Source organism: Ursus maritimus, unplaced genomic scaffold, assembly GCF_017311325.1.
Source record: "Ursus maritimus isolate PB19 unplaced genomic scaffold, ASM1731132v1 scaffold_33, whole genome shotgun sequence".
Lineage (NCBI taxonomy): Eukaryota > Metazoa > Chordata > Mammalia > Carnivora > Ursidae > Ursus > Ursus maritimus.
In genome coordinates, this window is record NW_024425897.1 from 28682354 (window position 1) to 28706405 (window position 24052).

The following is a 24052-nucleotide window of genomic DNA, read 5'->3' on the forward strand; positions in this document are numbered from 1 at the left end:
TGACCTGAACGTCTTACTCTCTAGTATTTGACCATGCCAGTCCTGCCGCAAGGCAGGACAGTGGGAGTGCAGAGGTGACCACGCCCTGTGCCTCCTGCAAGGGGCCGTCGTCCCAGCTGGCCTCCCCTGGGGCACTGTTGGCGGCCCATTTCCCGGGAATGCCCTCCTACTGCTGGGGAGCGGGGTCTTCACGGAGCACAGAAAACCAGAGGTGCTGGCGTCTGGGGACATGAGGTCCAGACTCAGGCCTCAGGAGGCACCTGGAGGAAGCAGTTAGGACGCAGCCCTCATCGCTGATGAGAATGTCCAGGGCCGGACATGCTCCTGCTGCTGGCTGTGTGATGTGCCAGCACCTTTATTGTACCTCGAACTGCGTCGTCCTGCCAGGTCAAGGGACAGGAATCCTCTCCAGACAGAAGTCAGTGCGTGACAGCGGGAGGGGCCTTCCCTTCTAGTCTGGGTGCTCTGGGGCGCCGAGGCCATGCCGTAAGTGCCCCCACTGGGGCTTCGTGGGAGCCACGAATCCATGGGAAGAGGTTCAGCTTCACGTAAACCAGTGTCCTCATCAACGAGCAGCGGTGGTCTCCCCAGTGGGCTGCTTTCCTCTGGAGGTGAATACTCCCCAGGCTTGTGGGGGTGGGGGGTGCCCTGGGGCCCCAGCCCCTTCAGGATTTGGACCTTGTCCTCCAAGCCCAGGACGGTGCTCCACTTGTCACCTTCATGTCACACATCGGGGGCAGGGCGACAGGGCCTCCGTCAGTGCCTCTGAAGGGTGTGTCCTCTGACACACCACTGCTCAGACTGTTTCGCTCTGGACGACAGAACAGGTGTCCATCTGTCACAGACTTCGGTCCTGCCCCTGCCCTGGGGCACACAGGGCTACAGCCCCTGTTTGCTAAGGGGGGCTGCAGATGCAGGAGACAGCAGCCAGCAGTCTTTCTGGAGCCGTGAGCGGGGTGTGGACGGTGCGTGTCTGGGGACGTGGGTCACCTCTGAGCTCCCCTTCCCAGGGAGAGTGTTTCCTCTCAGCCCGGCCTGCAGCTGCCCGGCCACACTGGCCTCACGATCACGGGAATCAGCCACCGTCCTCGGGGCTCGGAGGGGAGCCGCCATGTGTCTTCCCACAGGCTCAGCGGCAACAGCTGTGACGGGGCCCATATGTGCAGAGGGGTGTACCCGCCCTGCCTGGGTTCGCACCCTCGGCCTCTGGGAAGAGCTGGGACCAGGTGGGGGCCGTTGGCAAGCAGGCCCTGGAGGGAGTTTCTGTGACCTGCTCTCCTTGGGTTTGCAGGGCGGAGGGCTGAACGAGGCGCCATCCCAGCTGACGCTCAGATCAGTAATTTATTCCGCGATGATAATAGGTTGTTGATCCAGTAACTTTTTATAGTTCACATAAAAGACTCTTGTTCTCTGAGAAACCAGTCCTCATTTCTGGGCAGGACGGGATCGTTTTTAGATGTTGGCGTGGCCCTCCTGTACAGTGTGGGACAAACACGCATTCGGGGGCAGGGAGTCTGACCTGGGTCCGTCCCGTGGGGGCCAGCAATAGGGCTTCTGCCTCTCCTCCCCAGACCGCCAGAGGAACAGCCTTCTCCTCCGGAGTCTCCCTGTCCTCCTGAGCAGTTCCTGGGACTCAGAGATGCCGGGGATGCTGGCTTCCTTACCAGCTCAGGGTCCTTGCTGAGGCTAGGCCAGGCCACAGCTCTCCCACACGTAGGCAAGAAGAGAAGCAAAGCGAGGGCAGAGCCGGAGTGGAGCGATGGGAGAGGCAGGGCCAGCACGGGGGAAATGACATGTGAGCATAGACAGCAGCCCGCACTTCACATGGGGCAGAGCGCAGGCCCTGGATCCAACCCTGTGTTCAAGTCCTGGCTCCGTCACGTGTCAGCTGTGTGACCCCGGGCTGGGCCCTTGAGGTCTCTGGTCTCAGCTTCCTCCTGCATACAGTGGGCCTGCCATGCTGTCTGCAGGCCGACGTGAGGGCTGTGCTGGCTGAGGCTGCAGAGTGGGCGCAGCAGCGCCGGGCATGGCCGCTGGCCCTGGACGGGGAGAAGCTCGCGGATGCAGGAGTGCCACACACGGCCTTAGCTGTCCGTAGCCTCTCCCGTTTGTGTTCCACGGTCGCGGCGTTGGCACAGTCGTACCCCACACACTTGTCTCCCACCGTACCAATAAGGTTCTCTTCAACCCTAGTGCCCACTCTTCTAAGTAGCTGTGGCCAGAGATTCGGGGAGTGGAATGCTCATCCTGGCATCGTCCCGCGTACGTGCAAAGCATCCATCTGTGCTCCGCCCGCAACGGTCTTGTACACCAGGAGTGCTCGAAGGTCTCCTGGCGAATGCCGGTCACGGGATTGGGCACTTGGCAGCCGAGCCACAGGACGTCATCGTGAGCCCTTGATGTGCGCCTTAGGGGGGCCTAGTAACGGGCAGGCGGCAGGGAAGGGGAGGCTGGGCCTGCTGTGAGGACGTGTTTTGTTGGATGGGATGGCCTTGCCTGTCCTGGGGGCTGCTGGCCAGGTGGAGAGCCCCCCGGCCCAGAGGCAGAAGTAGGGCAGTGGGAGGTGCGGCAGGAGGAGGTCTAGACCGACACTCGAACGGCCTGGAAAAGTGGGACGCTGGTCTGTGGCTTATAGATGTCACCCTGGGTGGTCAGGAAGTCATCTTTCCTCTGCTTTGGCTTGGTCTTGTCCCTATGAAACTGGGCACAAAGACTTCGTTTGCAAATGTTTGGAGACTTTGCTGCCCGGTGTGGTTCCAGGCATCAGAGCAGGAGGCTGTGCGCTCGGCGTGTCCCAGCTGGGCGGCCTTTGCTCGTGGCCTGCCGGTGGCCCATGACACAGCCGCGTCCTGTGCGTGATGGAGACGCGAAGGCCTCCCTGATGTGGTTCTCGGGGGTCACGCTGGCTGCGTGCGTAGCTGGAAGTGCTTCCCGTGGGCAGCAGCTGTCCTGGAGCTGCTCACGTAGGAGATGCACGTAGCCGTTGGTCGCCCTACTTTCCAGACTCATGAACCGAGCCTACTTCCACGTCCAGCACAAGGATGAGGACATCCCAGTAATGACACACTTCCTGGAGCATAGGATCTTCGGGACAGTGGTGGACACTTTATAACCTTTCCCGACCAGCACGTGCGGATTTAAAAGCAGAGAGGGCGTTCTCCTGTCTGCGGCTGGACGGTGGGTTGAAACTTGCCTGGGGAGGGGCTCAAGCCTGTGTCAAAGAGTGACTCCATCCTCTTCCGTCCTCCCCACCCTAATCTACATGGTTTGTGTGGAGGTCTCCTCCCCCTCAAGTGACAGAAATCTCAGTTTTTGTGGCCCCGTGAGCTCAGAGCTTCCGGAGCCCACGGATGGGGAGTGCTCTCACGCACATGCCACCCCATGCGCCTGACCCACATGGGACGGACAGCCTGGGCTGCACCGCATCACGTAAGCTCAGAGCTGAGGGCTTCCAGGCTCGTCTGGGTCTGTCTACACGGCAGCTCCCTTGATTAGACCGGGAGGGACAAGCTATGAGGAGAGAAGGGCCCTCAGGAGCAGAGCCGAGGGGGCTGCTGCCCACACCACCAACTGGAAAGGCTTTGCCCACACACTCCGAGTGCTGCCCCCAGGGCCAGGAGCCCACTCCCTGCCTCTGCCAGCAGCTCCGTCAGGTGGTTTGGGTCCGTTCTGGTTCTGCAGTGTTTTTCCAGTCGAAGCGTGTGTGCACAATTCACCAGGCCTTTGTTGGTGCATCAGCAGACTGGAAACCCGGCCTTATGTTTCCACGTGGACCAATGTCTTCGTGACAGAGCCTGAAGGCCCTGCCACAGGGTCTGGCTCAGGGCCCAGGTGGGGTCCGATGGAGGAGGCCGTGGAGCAGGGCCGCAGCAGCCTGAGGGTCCAGTCCTGGGCAGGGCCCGGTGGCCCGAGGTGCTCCAGCACCCGCCACCTGCTCCGAGAGGTCAGGGGTCACTGACCAGCCACAGGTCACAGCACATTCCTGTTCCTGTGTCTTCCTATCTGCCCCTGAACTCGGCCCCAACGTGCGCTCTGTGGCCGGCACACCTTCTGTAGGGAGCAGGAGCGCTGTGTCCTGCGGGCAGAGTTACTGCCCTTGGTCATGGTCACCGTCACTGAGGAGTCAAGGGACGGCTTCCCGGGCTCCTGGGGGTGACGGTGAGGCAGTGCCACGCTGCCGAGCCCGTTTCCCTCCTGTAGCTGGGACAGGCTTCTGTTTTCAAGGACTAGTCAAGGGAGAAACACGCAGACTAGCTTAGACCCAGCAGCAAGGGGTTGTCTCTGGACAGAAGGGCAGAGAGGAACTACGGTGTGACAGCCCAGCGTGAGTGGTCATGAGCAGCTGGAAGGCAGAGCTCTAGGACACACACTTCCCTGGTGGCTCAGCAAGGTCAGCTCTGCGAAGGTGGGCTGGTTTCATGAGCGGGATGGAGCCACGGGGACTCTACGGCTGTGTGGGCCCCACAAGCGCGGCTGTGAACCTCAGCAGCCAGACCTGCGGCGGCCCAGGGGACAGAGCGCCGTCCCAGCACCCGATCCCTGGGGGCTCTCCCGGCCTGTTGTGCCTGTGCTCAGGGCCGGCAGTCCCCGTGTGTATGTGCAGCCGGGCCGTGTGCTCACAGCCACCCCCCCACCCCCACCCCCACCCCCAGGTCGGGCCGGCCTGTGCTGGTGCTCCAGGTGTTTCTCCGTGTGGGGCTGTCCCTGCCTCCTCTGAGGCCCTCCCGTGGGATCGCACCTGCCCCACCGAGGGCAGGATGGGGCAGCACAGGCATGTGCTCTGCACGCTGCTCTGTCTGCGTCTCTGCCTTTGCGTCCCTGGGCTCGCGGTCACCTCTTCCTCTTTCTCGTACTGATGTCCCTATGTGTTATAAATGTCTTCTTCATTTTTCCTCGAAACGCTGCTTTGTTCATGGCTGCTCACTTCTGCCCGCGTGCTCTGCTGGATCAGAAGGTCTGTGTCGTTCAATAAAAGCTTCACCCCAGAAGCAAGCACAGTGGTTTGCAAAGGCTCCGGCCTGGTTTTTGTGCCCCGAGAAGGACAGGCATTCATTTCAGAAGTTCCGGGGGCCGTGCTCACGCTGCAGGACCCTTGGCTCTTGAACAAACAAACCGTTTTCTGTCCGCCTCGGTCGGGAGACCTCCCGCCTTCTGGGCCGCCACCTGCTGGCTCCACGGTTGGCATTTCGATCCTCTGTTCTGTCCACTGAGATCCCGTCTGTCAGACGGGCAGTCAGCTGAATGATTAGGTCCCTGGGCATATTGATGGGTTTGCCAGTTTCATGTCTGCTGAGCACGTTCAGCATTCCCGTTGGCTCGTGTGTCAGATTCTTTGGGTCCGTAGAAGTAGCAGTGACATCTTAGCGCTTGCCTTGCTCACGAGGGGGTTAAGTAATTCCTTTAACGTGTGTTCATTGCGGATCTGCTTGAGAGTCATAATTTCCCCTTTGTGAAGAGTGCTCTCTCAATGTGTGGGAAGATAATTTAAAGGGAGGGCTGTATATTCTTTATTAAAAAGGAATTTTTTTCATGTGTGTGTTTAACCTAGGAAACTTTAGTTTTACTCGTGAGTATGTAAAATAGAGGCAAACGGGACGATGGGGGTTTGACAGAGCCCACGCGGGGAGGCGCCCTGAGCACCTGCGTCCTCGAGGGTCCTGGAATATACACTGTGGGTTCTACATTCCTCCCTCCTCTGAGTCAGACCGCTCACCTTTCAGGGAAAACAGCATCATTTTTAACGTGGTTTATAGGTGAATTCAGGATCACGAACACGACCTGTTATGGTTAGCAGCCGCAGAACCAGGCTGTAAAATAGATCAGAATTTTATAACCTTTCCAACTCATACCGTTATCTGCATAGAAATAAAAGTATCACACTCCCTGCCGTGGCCCCTGGGGCGTACCTATAATTGCAATTTCCCAAGGGTCTGCAGTCCTGCAGTTCCACGCTTATACTGAGCTTTCTGCTTTGTACTTTGTGTAATGAAAACAATACGTTTTCCTCGCGGTCGAGGAGGCTGATAGGCATGGAAACAGCACTAATCCGTTTCGATTGCCAGCCTTTTGTTTCGGATGTAGTTAGAGGCCAACCTCAGTTTACAATCCAGGAAGACACGTGGCACCGGAAACAGGACCAACAAGGGGACTGATTTCGGGACGGCTGGCTCCTCCTTCCACCTGTACAGAGACAAGCTCGCGCAGCGGTTCCGGGGGTGCGGCGCCAGGGTGCAGGGGCGAGAGGCAGTGGCAGAGACGCACTGGGAGAGGCCAGCAGACCATTGCAGAAGCCGTGTTTGAAGTGCTGATGCTTCTCTTACATCACAGTACAGATGACATTAAAATTAAGTTTGCAGAACATTTTTGAAAAATTCAAACCAGGTGTCCAGGGAGAAATAATTTATAACACAAATATTCCACGAGCAAGAGGCGTCTGGGAAGAAAAAGGTTGCAGAAAGAGGTCTAGAAGCAAAAGCTGAGCCCTTTGATGTGGGTAGAGGATGGAGTCTGACGCCGGGGGCGGGGGACTGTGGCCGGACCCTCAGCAGAGGAAGGAACAACGGCTTCCCTTGTTTCTGGCCCTGACCACACAGGAGACACTGTGCTTCACAACAGGAACAAAGCACACACCTCAGGATGCAAACGTGGGTGTTCACAGAGCCACCAGGGCCCCCGGAGGTGGAAGGAAGCCCCGGGAAGGAGCAGGGTCCTGGGTGTGCTGTGTCTGGGGGACGTTCAGTGGGCGACAGACAGTGGAGACAGGAGGCGCCGGGGAGCCGGGGAGGGTTGTATCGTCCCCAGTGATGAGAGCACGGTCGGTTACCTGGGGGCCCTTTGCTGGCCGACGGAAGGGCTGCACGTGCCTGTGCACGATCAGCTCCTCCGCACGAGGCCCAAATACTGAAGCCCTGCTTAGCGGGCGGGTACCTTCCCCTGCTCCACGAGCCCCTGCGCCTCCAGCGGGGAAACATGGCTTCCTTAGAGTTGATTCGACGCGGGTTTAACCCTTTTAAAGCCTTTCATTTCAGGATAGGGATAGATTCACAGGAAGTTGCGAAGGTGGTAGAAGGAGGTCTGTGTACCCTGCACCCAGTCTCCGCCGCTATTAGCGACCCCAGAACTCGGCGTGCAGCCGCAGAACCAGCATGGGCGTCCGCACGGGGTGTTGGTGTAAATCAGGTGTGGACTCCTGGGACCACCATGGACACCGAGCTGCCCACCCGTGTTACCACCAAAACCGTCTCCTGTTGCACCGGCCCCCCAGCCCTAACCAGCGGTCCGCCTTCTGTCTGTATAATCCGTCGTTCTGAGAACGGTGTGAAGACAGTCGCACTGTGTGTCCCCTTGCGAGCTCGGCTCCTGTCACTCCATCGGCCTGAGGCCTGTCCAGGTTGTTGGTTTACCCCATTTGTGAAGCCGGGCAGTAGCCCCCGCATGGGGGGCCACCGCGTGCTCAACCATTCACCCCGCACAGGAGGTTTAGGTCGTCCCCCGGTGTTGGCTCGTGCAAGTAAAGCTGCTGTGAACAGTCGTGTGCGGGTTTTTCTGTGGAAACAGCTTGTATTTCTCTGACAAAAATGCCCAGGAGTGTAACTGTGGGGTCACGGGGTAAGGATTCTTAGTATTTTTTAAAACTTCCAGACTGTTTTTCAGAGCGGCTGTCCCATTGCCCTTTCCACCAGCGAGGCGTGGGCCCTGCGGTGTCTGCGTGCTCGTCTGCGTCTGGTGCGGTCCCTGGTTTTTATTGTCCTTGTTCTCGTTGTGGAATCCCTTCATTCCTGGACGGCTGGCAGTATGGATGTCTGCTCTCCGTGTGTCCTCTCCAGTGAGATGTCTCCTCCCGGCTCTGGTCTGTTTGCTAATTGGATTCTTTGTGTGGTGTTTTGGAGTTGAGCTGCAAGGACTCCGTATCTATCCTAGACGTCACTCCTGTGTCAGATACGTGGTTTCTAAGTATTTTCTGCTCGTCTGTAGTTTGTCTTCGTATCCTCTTCACGGGGTGTTTCACAGAGCTGAAGTTTTTAATTTTTAGGAAGTCCAATTTATTGATTTTTAAGACTTTATGGATTGTGTTTTTGGCATCCTAGCCAAGTACTCGTCAGTGGGCTCCGGGTCTGGAAGATTTTCTCCTATGTTATCCTGTAAAGTCCTGTAGTTCCATGTTTAACGTGCAACGGAGGGTCCGTGTTCAGTCGATTTTGTATAGGACGTGAGGTTTAGGTGAGGGGTGTGTGGGTGTCGGTGCGCACCTGCCGGCGGGCGCCCACTTGCCATGTGCTGGGTGTGGGAACAACTATGTTTCCTTCACGGAGCCGCTCCGCTCCTTCCTCACGCGTGTTCCCGCCACCGTGTGGGGTCCTTCCTGGGTTCTCTTCTCTGTCCGTCCGGCTGGTGGCTCCCTCTCTGTAGCTCACCTTCTTCGGGACAGCAGCCGCGTGTGCTGGGGCCGTCGTGTCGTCTTGGGCTTCCCAGTGCTGAAGGCACTTTCTGAAGCACTAAACAGAAGTGAATGGCACTTGGTTTTTAAGGGGTGTATTTTCTAATGACATTTTTTTTTTAAAGATTTTATTTATTTATTTGACAGAGATAGAGACAGCCAGTGAGAGAGGGAACACAAGCAGGGGGAGTGGGAGAGGAAGAAGCAGGCTTATAGCGGAGGAGCCTGATGTGGGGCTCGATCCCAGAACTCTGGGATCACACCCTGAGCCGAAGGCAGACGCTTAACCGCTGTGCCACCCAGGCGCCTCTAATGACATTTTTTTTTTAAAGATTTTATTTATTTATTGGAGAGAAAGAGCATGAGCGGGGTGGGGGTGGGGCCGCAGCAGAGGCAGAGGGAGAAGCAGACTCCCCGCTGAGCAGGGAGCCCGACGTGGGACTCAATCCCAGGACCCTGCGATCATGACCTGAGCTGAAGGCAGACGCCTCACCCACTGAGCTCCCTGGGCACCCCCAGGAGCATATTTTGTAATGGGAGGAAACGATTCAAGGAAGCTGACGATCCCAGGTTTTGCAGAAGAGAGACCTTGTTGCAACTTGCGTGAATTTGTCTGAATTCTGAGGAATGCTGATGTGTTTTCCAGCCTCCACTCTTGGGCTAAAAGGGAGAGGGCGGTGAAGGCTGGAGCGGGGGCCTGGGGGCCGCCCTTCCCTGGGGGGGCTTGGTGTCTGTGTGGTTAACCAGAGGGGGCGGGGGGCGAGGGTGAGTGAAACACTGGAAATCCGGGCGGGAAGGAGCCTCGACCCTGTTTGCGCGGGACGAGAAGCAAGTGTGTGCGGCAGCGTTGGGCTCCAGGACAGCGGCAACACCCACAGCGTCCATGGCTCAACACAAGAGCTTCCTTTGTAAAAACAGGAATCTCTGCAGCTTATTCATGTGAAATGGGGGTGGAGACTTTTAGACACGTCCCTAAGTCCAACGCGGACAAGAGTGAGCTCACCGCCGCCCTCACCTCCACGTTCCTGCCTCCTTTCGGTTCCGGGTTTGCTCTGCGCTGCACGCGGGGTCCCATCTGGCCTCCTTGGCGCCTTTTCCACTGAGAACTTCAGGACTCGGGGTCACCTGGGAGGTGGAAGGACGGGGAAACTCATTTTCAGAGTTGCGCGAGCCCCACGTTCCCGCGGCCCCTGGTCCCCAGGGCTCAGTGAGCATCTCTGACCCTGGTCCCGAGTGGCCGTGGCCTGGGCTGACCTCCAGCTGTGCTCACTTGCAGGTGCACGGAAGAGGCAGGTGGGGGGTTGGGCTGTCACCTGAAGATAAAATCGAGCTCATGTCAGCATCACGTGGGCGTCTACATCGTGTGGTCAGGATGTCCCTCGACAGGACAGACCAGAGTCCAGCTACGTCCAGCTCAAAGGGGCCTCGTGGGCCTGGAAGGGCCCAGGCAGGAAGGGGTTCCAGCAGCATTTGGCAGGGGCGGCGGGTGGAGGGCCTGGGTCAGGGCCTTGGGGGTGTCCTCGGATGACCTGATTGACATTGAACGAGGGTGCCTGTGGTCCCAACACAGGCGTTGGGGTGAACTGTGAGCGTAGCACGCGAGTGTGTCCTCAGTTTTCCCACGCTGCCCAGCTCTCCTGGGCCCTGCCTGGGGGTGGCGAGCCCCTACTCTACTGGGCCACAGGCCTCCCCCCTGCCCCTGACCTTTTGCCCTCTGCCCTCTTTCTGGAGGTGGTTCCTCAGCTGTCTCCTCCGTGGGGCCCTGCCCTGCTGCCTGGGCCTGTGTGAGTGTCCATCGGGAGGGGCTGCGTCCACCCCGTTGCTAACAAAGATAAGAAACATCCACACACACCAGGATTTTGAGGCTCATTGAAGGGGTTCCTTATCAGTCCCCCAACAGGACTTCCGTTTTTTTGCTTTCCTCCAAAGTGAGACGTCTCAGACATTTGGAGCCCTGACCCCTGGCTTGTGGTGAGATGGCCGGGTTGAGGGTGAGGCTGGTCGGCCGACATCCCTGAGCATCTGCCCCCTGCGCTGGGCGGGGGGCCTCTGAGTCCTTCCACTGCTCTACTGAGGGTCAGAATTAAGGACCATGGAGCCTCCTGTGTGTTTGCTTGGGGCAGGGACAGGCAAGTTCTCCCCACCTCGTCTGTAGGAAAAACTATACACTTGGATGAAAAACAAACGGATTTCTAAGCAAGGAACATTTATAGGTTGTTATCTGATAGATTTTCTCCTCTTTTGAGAAGCAGACGCCTTTATGTACTTTGATTATGATGGTAGGCAATAAAGACTTGATTAGTCCCATTGCGTCTCCCCAGCGGTTGGGTTGTCCGAGAAGTCTCCAACCCTGCAGGAGGTGCTCCGCGGGCCCGTGTGACACCTGAGGGACCTGTGTCTGGGGCAGTCAGGAGCCCGGAAGCCGGGCCAGCTCTCTACTGAAGGCTGCTCTCTGTTGACCACAGGGCCTCGGCTTCGGGGCACAGGAGAGTTCAGATGACGGCACTCCCCCGCACCCTGGCGAGCACACCCCATCTCCTGGTCCCTGTACTTGTGAGGCCCCAGGGCGTCAACGCCTCCCACATTTCTCCGGGAAATCGGGCCGTGACACCATGACTCACCTTCCTCCTTCTGGCAGCGCCGCTCCCCATATGTTCACAAATCACGTTCCTGGGAATGTTCTAGGCCTCCTTTCTTGGAGACTTGCTGAGGGCCTCTGTTCCAGTTGGGTCACACATCCAGACGTGAGGAGGCGGTCTGCTGTTCCTGCGCCGGGAGGAGCCCCGGGTCCCAGAGCAGGAGTTTCCCGACTCGGGTGTGACCTTGGCTGCAGACCCGGGGAGCCCTGTCTGCTCCTCCGCCCTTCCGACCACACACGAGCTGGGCGCGCTGCAGAGCAGCTCATTTTTAAATCCCCTCGAATGTGGATCGGGAGTCAGAGGGTCGGGACTAGAAGAGGCCCCTTCTGCCAGAAGGGAGGCGAGCCGGCTCCAGGCTGCAGGCAGTGGGGGAGGGCATCGCTTCTTCCTCGGGGCCTCAGCACCCCAGCCCCGCTGGCGTCCACCTGCCTTTCCGTGGCATGGGAACACACAAGTGCACCTGCCCATGAACGGTGACCCCTAATGCTATCCTGGGGGGCGGGTCCAGGGCTGCTCAGGGCCAAGGATACCTCAGCGATTCCAGGTGGGGGCCAGCACCTGGTCCTTATCTGTACTTTGGATTTTGTGGGTCTGCGTGTCGTGGTTCCCCTGCTGATGACCTTCTGTGTCCCCAAGCAGCTGCAGGATGAGGCTCTGAGTGTCTGAGCACAATGCTCACAGCGGCTGGGACACTGGAGGGATGAGGGGGGGCAAGTGGCTCTCAAATTCAAGGGCTTATGAAAACCCAGGTGGCTGGCCCCCACTCTGGTTTCTACTTGTGGCGGGGCGCTAGGCTCCTGGGTGAGGCACTTGGAAAACGACCCTCTGTGGCGGCCAGGCAGCACCAGGGATGCGGTTGGGCATCTCGGACAGAGTCTGAGAACAGAGTAATCTTCCACGGAGGCTTCCACGGACCTCTTGAGTCTGGGGCTGTGCTGCGTGGCCCCTCCAGTTTCTCTTAGGGTTTGAGGTTCAGCTCATCTCCCTGAGCACCAGTCCCTCTGCCCTGACGTGGCGTGTGCCCGGAGAGAGGACGGCCTGTTGATTTCTGACGCACGTTCTCCTGCAGCCCCATGCAGTGGGCTGTGCTGCAGGCAGATGTCCCCACAGGTACTCTTGGAAATCAGGGATCATGCCTGCCCGCCTGTAAGGTGGCACTTCCACTGTGACTCACACAGCAAGGACTTTCACATGCTCCGTGTTTTGTCAAAATATCAGGAATAAGCGGCATTAACATAGTTGTGCTGTGCACTCGGGGACCATCAGCCGTGGTTCTAGCTGAAGGTGAAGCCGAGGGTGGATGGGCCCTCTGGTGTTTGCGGGCTGCTGCAGACGCGCACGTACCAGCACCGGGAAAGAGGGGCTTCTGTGTCTGGAGCTGGGCTGACGGGGCAGCCGTCCTGTTGCTCCCCGGTCCTGCAGAAGGCTGACTCCCACGCTGGTCCATGCGGTCCTGCGATGGAGGTGGGGGCGGGGCCTTGTGCGCAGATGAGACGATGGCGTGAGCGGCAGGCAGCCACAGAATCCTGAGTAGCGATTGGGCATCTGTGGGATACCGTGTGTCCAGGAGCAGCCCCGGCTTCCTGAGCTTCCTGCCCGTGGCTCGTGGCGGACCCGCTTCGGTTTGCTTTGGGCAGAGCAGCTGCGGCCAAGTCCAGGGGCTGGAATTTTCTCTCTTGGGGGAGAACAGGAGTCCTAGGAACAACGTTGCGGGTTGATCTGGTTGCTTGTTTGTTCGTTTGTCCTCTCATTCAGCCAGTCTGTAGTGTGCACCTGCTGGGTAACTTCCCTGGCCAGGCCCTGGGGGTACAGCCGGCACCCAGGACAGACAAGGGTTCGTTGTGTGCACTTCCCAGGGGGGACGGCAGCAGGCAAAAAAATACGTGAAAATGTAACTTGCTGCGGGGTGAGCCATGCTGGGAAAGAAAATAGACAAGAGGAAGGGGTGGGGCTGCACAGGTTGGTGCTGTTTGAATGGGCAGGAAGGTCCCTCCGGGAGTAACACGTAGCACAGATTCACAGTAAATGGGTGGGGGGGCATGTGTTGTCTTAGGGGAAGGGCATCATCAAGGGAGGACACAGCAAATGCAAAGGCGCTGAGGCAGGAGCCCTGGCTTCTGGGCTGCTGTGGGCAAAGGAGAGGGAGGTGTGGGGTGGCCCTCTGTGACCATGGCAGGGTTAAGATGGAGTCAGTGGCCTCTAGCTGGGGGTGGGGCGTTGAGCTCCTTGTCGGGAACCTGGCTTCTCCGGCGGCCTCACGAAGCATATCCACCCTCTGTTTCAGTCCCACAGGCAGCGCAGCGAGGCTACCAACAGCAGCAACCAGGCATTCCTGTACTGTGCCTTCCTGGACTTCAGGTACTGCCCGCGTGGGGGCCCCGGGGCGGGGGAGGGGAGCAGGTCCTGTGATCCGGCCACCCCTCTGGAGGCAACACGGTTGCATGGCCCGTAAATGCTGGAAACGAACCGGGACCTGGAGGAGGTGCTGGGTCAGCTTTTCTCTGGAGGCCACATTAGCACCTAGTAGGGCTCAGCCCTTAAAGCCTGGGGCACGCTTCGAAACACTCACTAGCCTGCCAAGGCACCACCAGGCCTCTGGCCGTGCCAGAGATTGGGAGCCGCGCTGGAGAGGTGGCCGGGAGGGGCCGGGCGAGCGGCTCTTTCCTGGCGGGCGTGTGGGCTTCTCAGGATTTTACGGCGCCACTGGCTGTGGGCTGCGCTGGGTCTGCCAACATCAGCCTTGCCTGAAGGCCTGGGAGCACAAGCACAGACCAGGGCGTCCTTCTCCGTCCTCCGTGGGCACCTTGGAATCCACCATCCCCCTCCCTGCTGGACCCCCGTCCCTGCTCATTTCCACAGGCTCCCCACCCGCTGTCAGGGGGCCTTCTTCAGATGGAGTTCTGATCGTGTTGCTCCTCGGGGCGGGGCCCACCACGAATGTCCCCCCCTCCCATCAGAGCAGTGATTGAAAGCAGACCACCCCACCCCCACCCCCCCGAGCCCGCCCAGGGCCACGGAGGTGCCATAGGTGAGTGTGAGAGAGAACCAGGAGTGGACGGCGCTGGGGGCACAGGGCTGCGGGTCAGAGAAGGCCGCTCTTCTTCCCTGCACTCAGCGACCAGGAGACTCGAGGTGCTGAGCTGCAGTAGCCGTGTGCTTGATCCCCGTCTCTGCTCCACGCACGGCCAGGAAGTGCAGCCCACACCCCGTAGTGCCCAGCAAACCCTGCTTCTTTCTGTTCCCGGGGAGCGCCTTCCTCTGCCGTGCCCGTGAGTGCACACATCACGCCACCCGCAGAACAGATCGCCGAGGCTGCAGTGTAGTGGTTCTGCCTTGGCCGAGCTCAGCCGGCTGCCGCCCATTGTTTGTTTCTTTGCAAATTATGAAATGCGGAGACACACCCACCTAGAAACAGTCATCCTAATTCGGGGTACTGCTTGCAGGGAGATATCTTATGGATGGAATGAGGGGGATGGAGTTTGCTAGCGACCAAATGGCATGTTGGTTCTTATTTTTGAAGAAATTTTAGGAACAGAGAAAAGTACAAAAAATACTCCAACAAGGGCAGGCACCCATTGCCTCAAATTTATTATTAGCATGTTTATATTGTCAAGAATAAAACAATGAAAGCATCACAGATGATGTCCAAGAACACTCTGTCTGTCCTGTTCCCTGCCCCCGATCCCCAGGGCCACCACCACGCAGCGTGCAGTGTGCGTACGCATCTGTCCCTGGCCCAGGTATTCCTTAGATTAGCAAGCAGTGCACATCCGGAGATACGCACACCTTTGGTCACACAGCTCTGTGGGTTTGGACAAACGAGCACAGTTGTGTACGCCCTGCAGTCAGGATGCAGACCAGTCCCCTGACCCCGCCACATCCCCGGCCCACTTGCCACCGCTCCTCGGACTCCAGCTCCCCTGGCCACCGATATGTCTTCTGCCCACATGGTTCCACGTCTGCAAGAATGCCACGTGGACGGAGCCACCGTGCGTGTGGCGTCTGGCTTCTGTCATCGAGTGCGACAACATCCGCGTTGTTGCATGTGCTGACGGCTCCCTGCTACCGTTCGCTGCCGAGCGGCACCCCGCTGCTCCCCCTCCTGTCCGGGGGCCATGTCTGGGTGGCCTGAGTCTGGCTGCGTGCTGCGCGGCTTTGCCGTCCCGCGGGAAGGCCCACTTGCTTGAGTGTCACTTGCTGCAGATGTTGACCATTACGTCCGTGTTTGCGGAGGAAACTGGTCTTTAGTTTTCTTGTTTTGGAATGTCTTTGGTTTTTGTACCAAGGTAACCATCCCTTTTGACAGGTGCATTTTGGACAGTTTCTATGGAACTTCTCTTGTTTCTTCCACGCATAATTGGTTCGAATTCACCAGCGAGGCCGCCTGAGCCGTAGTTTTGTTGTTGGCAGGCTTCTGGCCACACGTTGAACGTCTTGGGTTGACAGAGAACTGCTCAGGCCATGGACTTCTTGTGAGTTTGGACAGTTAGTTTTTTGGAGAATTTGTCCAAAATGTGTTTACAGTACGTGCAGGGAGTTGCTGGTGCCCCTCGTGCCCGCGCTCCCGTGGGAGGGCTTGTGCCGACGTCCCCTGCCACGGTTGGTGTCCGTGATCTGCGTCCCTCTCTCCCTCCTGGTCCTTCGTGCTGGGGGTTTGCCGACCTTACTGATCTTTCTCAGAGAAGCCACTTCTGGTTTCGTTGGTTTCTCCGCACTGTGTTTTTACTCTCAGCTGCTTGGATTCGGTCCCTTGTCTTGTGCCTTGGTTACTCCGTCTGCTGAGTGTGGGCTGCAGCTTTCTGATGCACGTGTTTCGGACTAGAAGTTTTCCTGTGAGCACGATTTGGCTGTGTCCACAGTGTCCACACGTTGCTCTCATTTTCATGAAATTAAACCTATTCTCCGGCCTTTCTCGTGACTTCCTCTGCAAGCCACGCGCTGCTTTGAAGTGCGTTGTTTAGTCCGACTGCTTGGGGATTTTCCAGAGATCTTTCTGCTCCTGATTTCTAATTGATTTTTGTTGATGAAAAAACGTGAATGAAAACATTCATTTTTAAAGAGTTTTCAGTCCTTTTAAATGTGTAAAAACTTGGTTTATGACCCAGCATGCGTTCAGTCTTGGTGGATGCCCTGTTTCCTTTAAAAATGTCTGCTCCTGGCAGGGTGTCTTATAACTGTGGTGAGGTCGCGTTGCTAGCGTTCGTCGGGCTTTCTGTGATTTTATGACTTTTCGGCCTGCTTGTCCCACCAGTTAAAGAGAAGACAATGATGTCTCTGTGTCTTGAGGGGTCTGTTTCTCTTTTATTAGGAGTTTGGGATATTTTGAAGCTCTGTTCTTGGAAGCTTTTCCAGTTAGGATTGTTCTGTCTTCTTGAGAACTGAGCCCTTCCTGCTCCGCGTCCCTCTTTTGATGGGAATGTTGGTTGTTCTGAAGCCCCACCTGGGCTGCTTTCGACGCAGCTCTTCTGATTTTCTCACCCTGGGATGCTGTGTCTATCCCCACCTTTCATTCCAGCCTCCTTATTGATCATCTTTATATTTAAAGTGAGTCTCCTTTAGGTCGAATATGGCGGCATCTTGCTTTTTTATCCCCTCAGAACATTTCTGGTTTTGATCAGTGGGTTTTGACAATTGACCTTTTTAATGTGATTATGGATGTGTTTGGACGGAAACCTGCCGTCCTGCTGCCTGTTCTGGAATTTTCCCATCTCTTCCTCGTCTCCTGTGTTCTCTGTCCTTACGTCAGTTGGATTCGGGACGTATGTTACAATGCCACTTTGTCGCCACGATTGACCTCTGTGGCCCCCTGTGATTTCCTGCGGCGGCTGCCCCGGGGCCCCCAGCGTATGTGTGTCTGGTCCCTGTGCGTCCGCCTCACGTGGTAGGGCGTCACTGCGCATGCTGCCCGTGACTTCACAGCAGCGCCGTGCCCTGCGCTGCTCTGCTCGCTCCCGGACCGTGCAGACGCTGAAGCGCTCGACGCGTGGCTGGGATTTTTGCTTCGGTCAGTTATTAGAGACACTGAAAATGTGGCCTCGAGGCCACAGGATGTCAGATGAAGAGGAGGGTGCGCGGGGAAAGGACAGGCCCCCACCTTTAGTCCCTTCATTTGATGTTATTACTGGGGTTTAGCGCCCTGGGACTGACAGGTTCGAGTGGCCCTGGCTGTGCTCTCTGGTCCCTGCTGGGCGCCCCCTCCTCCCTGCCGATGGTGGACGGAGCATCACGGACACGGCCTCAGAAGCCACTGTCCCTGCGTCTCGGCCATCAGGCTCAGAGCCCACCCCGGAGATGCCCCCAGTGACCCTTTCCCGCCCCTCCCTCGGCCACGGCAGCCAAGCCTCAAGCACAGTCACACTGTGTCCTCATGGAGACACTCCCATCTCGGGGGTGGGAACGAATGCCACCCGCACGTGCTCCCGCATGGGACACCGCACCCCTGCGGGACAGCCACGTTCCTCATCGACTTCGTCCACAGAGCGAAACCACCGCCTTTGAATTTGTTCGCTCTCATAAAAGCTTTCCCCAAAGGCCCTGCCTTTGGCTGAAGCAAACGTCTATCTTTGCCGATAACTCAAAGGTGTCATTTCTGGAAAGAACCATGGAAACATCTTGGGAATTTGAAAATACAGAGACACCGAAGAAAATGGCGGACACTGATATTCTTACCGCGAGAAGAGACCACAGTGGGCGCGTGAGCTTGTTCACTCCCGGTCACTTTGGTCTAGGAGGAGACTTAAGAAGTGACATGAGTCCTAAATCAATTCTGTAAAAAAGTCAAACGTCGTGAAAAAGCAAAGATCTGTTGACCGTTCGGTCTCACCCCTCTCGCTGGAGGTGGCCGGTCGGGTGTCCTCAGCACCATGCGTGTCACTCACGGCTGCATCCAGGGCGCACGTGCGATCGCGTTCTGCTTCACACGTGCGTGTCCTCCCCTACTGTGCACCGGACCGTGATGTGCGAGGGGTCAAGTTTCACCCACGTGGATACACATCTCCGACTGCCGTCCGCATTTTATCACGTCTGTGTATGCCCTACAGCGGGGCCCTGGGCTCCTTTCATGTTCTGTGGCATCACCTGTCAGCTGGCGAGGACCCCCGGGCATGTCCCCTGGGCACAGGGCTCAAGAGTTCTCCGGAAATGGGGCTGGCAGTTCGTAGGATTAGCACATCTCATTTTCACGGGCTGTGGGTCCAGGGGCCCCCGTGTGCGTGTGCCAGGGCAGGACCCCCACAGTCCTCCCCGGTCTCCATGCGGCCCAACAGGCACCAGCATGTCACTTTCTCAGCCCGCTGCTTCTCTCCTGTGTCCCTAGCTCCGGAGAAGGGGTCTGGTCCAACCAGGGCTGTGTGCTCGCCGAGGGGAACCTCAGCTACTCTGTCTGCCGCTGCACTCACCTCACCAACTTCGCCATCCTGATGCAGGTGGTGCCGATGGAGGTAAGAGCCAGACACCGGGGTTCCCGAGCCCAACAACGTGCCCTTCCGACCTCAGGCTGCGGGCGGGGCACACGGGCGGCCCCCACTCACCAGGGAGACCCGGTGACTGGGGACATTTGTAAAGCTCTACATTTTTTAGCAAAAAAACCCAAAACAAAACAAAACTTTTGCTTCAAGTTCCCCGAGGCAGCACCTGTGCAGACCTGGGTCCTTGCTGAGGGTCCGCGTGCAGAAGGCCTGTGTGCCAGCATCCAGGGCTTCTGTCCCAGGGCCGTGGAGCCTCAGTGCTGTGGGAGAGTCGGGGGGGGGAGTCTAGCGCAGCAGGGGAGGGGGGGCATCTGTCCTCCTCTCTAGATGGGGCCACGACCTTCCCTGGAGCCTGGGGTTAAGGGTGGAAAAGGGCCCTCCGGGTTGGGTGTTTCTGCATCAGAGTATTTCATCGGCAGGCTGCGTGGTCGGCCCTAAGAGCTGGACGTTCATTTCCTTGGTTTAAGGAAAGCACAGCTTGGAAGAGGGGGGAAAAAAAAGTACTCTTTAAAAATGCAGATGCCCCAGGGTGGGATCTTCTCTACTATTATGTCTCTGACCCCTGTGCGTGGATGGCCCGATTGGCTTCTAGACCCCAGTGGAACTTGAATTTCTGTGCTGAGGGTGGGAGGATGGGGAGAAGATAGGGGTTGGTCCCAGGATCTCTGAAGGCCCCTGGAAAGCCAGGCACCCATATAGACACATTTTGTTTCATCCCAAACTGTGTTTTGGAAATTGAAAAATCTTATTTATAACTCTGCGTTTCTGCTTCTCTTGAAGAGTCCGTGGTTTGGGGATGCTGGGCTCCACAGAACAGGGAGCAGCTGAGCAGAGGCTCCCTCTTCCACAGAGCCGTGCACGCCCCCCCCCCACACGGGGGCAGGTGCCCTGAGCACCCACACCCCTGAGTCGTGCGTGGAAATGAACTGGGGTCTGGAGGTCACAGCCCCTCTGCTGTCACTTCCTGCTGCACCATGTCCCTCCCTTGGTGCATCTACTCCAGGGGGCGCGTTTGTTTCCGAACAGACCCCTTCCCTGGTTTCCGTGGTCCAGGGCCCGGAGCACCTGACGCGCGCAGGTCTGTGGAGTCTTGGCTGGTGTGGCGACTCCTGGCGGCCCCAGGGTCAGCACCTAAGCCTCGATTCCTCATCCACAGCCATTCAACAAGTACTTCTCAGCACCTCCCCTGGGGGTTCGGCTGTAAACAAGAAAAGCAATGAGGTTTTGCTTTGGAGGAGTTTAGATTCCAGTGGGAAAGACAGGTAACAGGTTAGCAAGCACATGGGTGACTTCAAGCAGCAGCAGGTGAAGGACGACTGAAGGGGTGATGTGGACGGTGCACGTGAGGAAGGAGAGGCCTTTTGGTGGTGTGGTCGGGGGAGCAGCAGAGGAGAATGTTCCAGGCCAAGGAACAGCAGGCGCAGATGCAGGAGGCACAACTGGGCTTGGGGTGTACGGGGTGGAGGCGGCGAGGCCGGGAGGCTCCTTCGTTTCAGCACGTGCCGTGGGTTTTACGTCCGGACTGTGAATTGCTTATAGAGAAGGGAGTTTCCAGCCACCCCCAGGAGGACGGGGGCGGGGGAGGGGCATGGTGCCACGTGCCCCATGCGCTCCCCGCGCAGACACACCAGCACAGTGCACAGGTCGGAGCTGATTGGTCCCCTTCGCTCTGCTGGTGATGAGGCTCCGGGGGATGGGGGTGTGCTGACGTCCCAGGGCCCATCACTCAGAGACGCTGAGGGGAGTAGAGCACAACTGGGCGCCTCCAGGTCAGGTGTCTCTTGAGCAAGAGCATTCAGAGCTTCGGACGCGTGGTGCTGTCATGGGCTTGAGGGGTGTGAGCCCATTGGCCTGCCTGGTGCCCCGTGGGGTACATCTGTGTTCAGGCCGCCGTGACCCCCAGGCAGTCCCAGTGGGAGCGACGTGTGGGCAGTAGCTGCCCTCAGGTCACAGGTGCCCTTTCCCTTCTAGTTCCCGCCCCCCGGGCCCTCTGTCTCCCTTTCTCTCCTGTCCCCCCGTGCTTCTGCCCAGCGCTGCCTGAGTCGGGATGTGCGCCCTGGCTTTGCACCGTTAGCTGCAGGGAGGTCAGTGTGGTGGGCCCGTGCCAGCAGTGTGGGGACAGTGAGGGGGGGTGGAGTAGAAGGTCCCAGGGTGCCCCGAAGTGGAGAGAGGGCCTCAGTTACCTGGGCTGCATGGGGTGCCGTCTGGCGCCCTCTGAAATTCCACCCCTTCCATGTCTCTCCTCATTCCTTCTTGTCCTGTTCTGCACAAACATTTGTCACCAGGGGTCAGGCTGGGGGCGTTGGGGGCACCACCGCTGTGAGGCTTGTGTCTCCATCTCTGCCTGTCTTGCCAGGGCCTCAGCCCATGTGCCTCTGTCATGTCCCTCTCGGAGCCACATAGGAGTCAGCAGTCTGCAGAATGTATGTGCCAGTAGGGTGGGGATAGTCCAAGGGTGCGGTGGCCGAGTGGAGACAGTGAGGTCCAGAGAGGGGGATAGGCTGGGGTCCTTCATTCATCCAACAGTGAAGGATTGGATTCGAGGTGACTACCTGAGGCCTTCAAGGCTCTGCTCTGGGGCTTGGGAGCAAAGCAGCAGACAAGTCACAGTGCTTGGGACCCTGTGGGGACGCAGGCACTGAGCACTTCAGAGCACGCTCTGTCCTGTGGCAGCGAGAGCATGTGAGAGCCACATGGGGCAGGATGGGGCGAGGAAAGGCACAACCCTCAGGGCCTCCGGGAGAAGCTGGTGCGGATGCATGACCTCAGGAAGGAGGTGCAGCCTTGCGGGCCTGGGAGGAAGGAGCAGGTGCACACAGGCAAGGGGCTGGGGGCTCTGGGGAACAGTGCTGGGGCGCAAAGCTGAGCTTCACAAATGTTGGGGGCAGAGAGGGTGTCATGGAGGTGGGGGAGCAGACCCCCTGTGAGCGCTGGTGCGGGCAGGACAGGCATCCTCCTGTTACAGGTGAGCACTTGAGACTTGCCCAAGGTCACCCGGGCACAGAGCCCCAGCTCTAGCTCCGCTCCCCGGATGCTAAAGCCAGGCCCGGCCCCGAGCCTCTAGATGGTCCTCTGGGTCCTTTGCTCACAGAGAACGAGGTCCACGCCGTGGGCCTCTGCGATGTGAAAGGGGCTGCTGGGTGCTGGGTGTGGGCAGGAAGTTGGGTTTGGGAAGTTGGCGGGACAGGGAGGGAGGCAGGCAGCTCAGTCCAGTGACTAAAAAAAAAACCGGTCACAGAGCATTTAGGATACAAATCTGTCAGCACTCGATGTAGGAGACACCAGATTTGGACAGTCCGTGGGTGTCTTCGTGGAAGCAAATCATATCTACTCATTGCCAGGAAAGGTTGATTTGAAAATGATTCACAATTACCCATGCTAAAAATGAACATTCTCAGGAACATTTAAACAATTACAGCAGTTATCGCCAGTAGATGCCGGATCATGGCTCAGTTCATTTAGTGAGAACAGCACGAATGGCTTTTCTCTGTCTTCCCAAGTGCTCTGGGAGGGGGTGTCCTGGTCCAGGGTTTCTCCTTGAGCTCACAGCCGCACCTGCCATCCCTCCGCGGGTCTGCCCTGGCCCGTGCCCCAGCAGGGCCTCCGTGGAACCCCTCTGCGTAGAGCCTGGGGTGGCTGGGCTGGGACATGGAGGGATGTCCCAGGCCTTGCTCTGCTCACTCTTCTCTGTGGGGGAGTGTGATGTGGGGCCCCCACCGTTGGTCAGCAGTGAGGGGCTCAGCCAACCACGACCCCAGGGCAGGGGACACCACACTTTGCGCTCCTGCCACAGCAAGTGAGAAACAGGCCTGGACCCCCTCCCACCCACCAAGTGCTGGCCCCACAGGGTCCCCCAGTAGCTGCTTTGTGGGGCCCCCTTGACCCAGAGTACCAGTCACCCCAGCTGAGGCTGGCTGGCTCCGGTGGTCATTACTCCATCTGACCCCGTGTTCTTCTGTTAAGAATCGCTTCCGTTAACGGGGTAGCTGAGACACGTGGGTTTTAAGCCATCAGGTGGCAGGAAGGGTTTTGAGGAAGGCAGTGCCGCCCACCATCTCCTGCTCTCCCGCTGCCACCTCTGCGAGGCCACGCCTGTTCCAGTGTCTCCCCTCCTCCTGGAAACACTCCCCTCTCCACACGTGTGTGGCCCCCACACAGGGTGCCACGCTGCAAGCAGGGCTCGGGGCCACCCCTCTCCTTCCCTCAATGTGTCCCCTTGGGTGCCCACACCCCTGCCTCGTCCTGGCCACACCCACGAGACCAGGAGCCCTGGTTCTCAGGGGGCTTGACCAGTCACCAGCACTAAGCTGGCTTCCGTCCTTGGCTAGTTCTGGCAGCTCAGCGTCACGCGGCCCAGCCCACACCACTGTGGGATGACTTCCTGGCCAGGGTCTGGGGCACTTACACTGCTCTCTGGGGACCCTGTTCCCATGTGCACCTCCTCCAGCAGTGGACGAGAACGGGTGACCCTGTCATCAGTGTGAATCACAGAAACACAGCTCCACCGCTGGGGGCTTCTGATTTCCCGGGGTGCGTGTGTTTCAGACGGGGTTGGGGGGTGAGCCCCTGCATTCACGCCCGCAGATCTGGGCCGTCACCATGACCAGCTGTGCTGGCCGGGCACCTCCCTGAAACTCACTTTCTGCACCTTTAAAATTAGTGACCCCAAATCCAGGAAGAATCCTAAGAAATTCGTTTTCTCCTATTGGATAAAATTATCTTCAGGTTAATTTTGGAACAGTATGTTTTAAGAGTAGTCACGAAAATTAAGGAAAAGCATAGGAGAGACTTTGCACGGCACAGAGCAATTCCCGTGAAGCTCCTGTGGCCAGAACAATGTGGTGTCCACGGAAGTCCAGGAAGGCAGATCATCGGAACAGAGAGCTTAGAACAGACCATGACTTTTCAGTACAACCCCGAGAATATTCCTCGTAGAATCCAAAGAATCGGAGAGCAAGATAATATGTAAGAGTGTAAAGTAAAATACTATCTCCAATCCTATTTGTCGTGGACGTAACAGAACAACGGAAGTGTTAGCCTAACGCTAGGAAGCGCGTGGGCTCTGACCCCTCCCAGCCATGGAGGACGGCGCACCTTCGCGCCTCCGTGTTAGTAAAACGGTTCCGTCAAGAGCCCACATGCGGTTGTGGGAGTGCGTGGTGACAGTGCTGGCTGACCTGGAGGGACCGCCAAGGTGTCGTCACGTGACAAGGGCAGGATGCAGAGTAGCGTACGAACATCCCATCTCTCTCTCTCTAAGATTTTATTTATTTGAGAGAGAGAGCGCACGAGCATGAGCAGGAAGGGCAGCGAGAGAGGGAGAGAGAATCCCAAGCAGACTCCACAATGAGTGCGGAGCCCGACACAGGGCTCGATCCCACGACCCTGAAATCATGACCGGAGCTGAAATCAAGAGTCAGAGGCTCCACCGACTGAGCTCCCCGGCGGCCCCCAAACATGCCATCTTTACAAAGCCGTACAAGGTCCCCTGTGTGAGGTCATGTTGCAGC

General features: G+C 58.0%; 1 protein-coding gene across 2 annotated transcripts in view; it reads left to right on the forward strand.

Moving 5' to 3' along the window:
* Positions 1–24052, forward strand: part of ADGRD1 (adhesion G protein-coupled receptor D1) — a 126040-nt gene that overhangs the window by 65037 nt on the left and 36951 nt on the right. For both annotated transcript variants that reach the window (XM_040620049.1, XM_040620050.1), the window contains 2 exons: positions 13361–13434; positions 18392–18515. In XM_040620049.1, coding sequence (XP_040475983.1) covers positions 13361–13434; positions 18392–18515 — 198 coding nt within the window. The remainder of the gene's footprint in view (positions 1–13360; positions 13435–18391; positions 18516–24052) is intronic.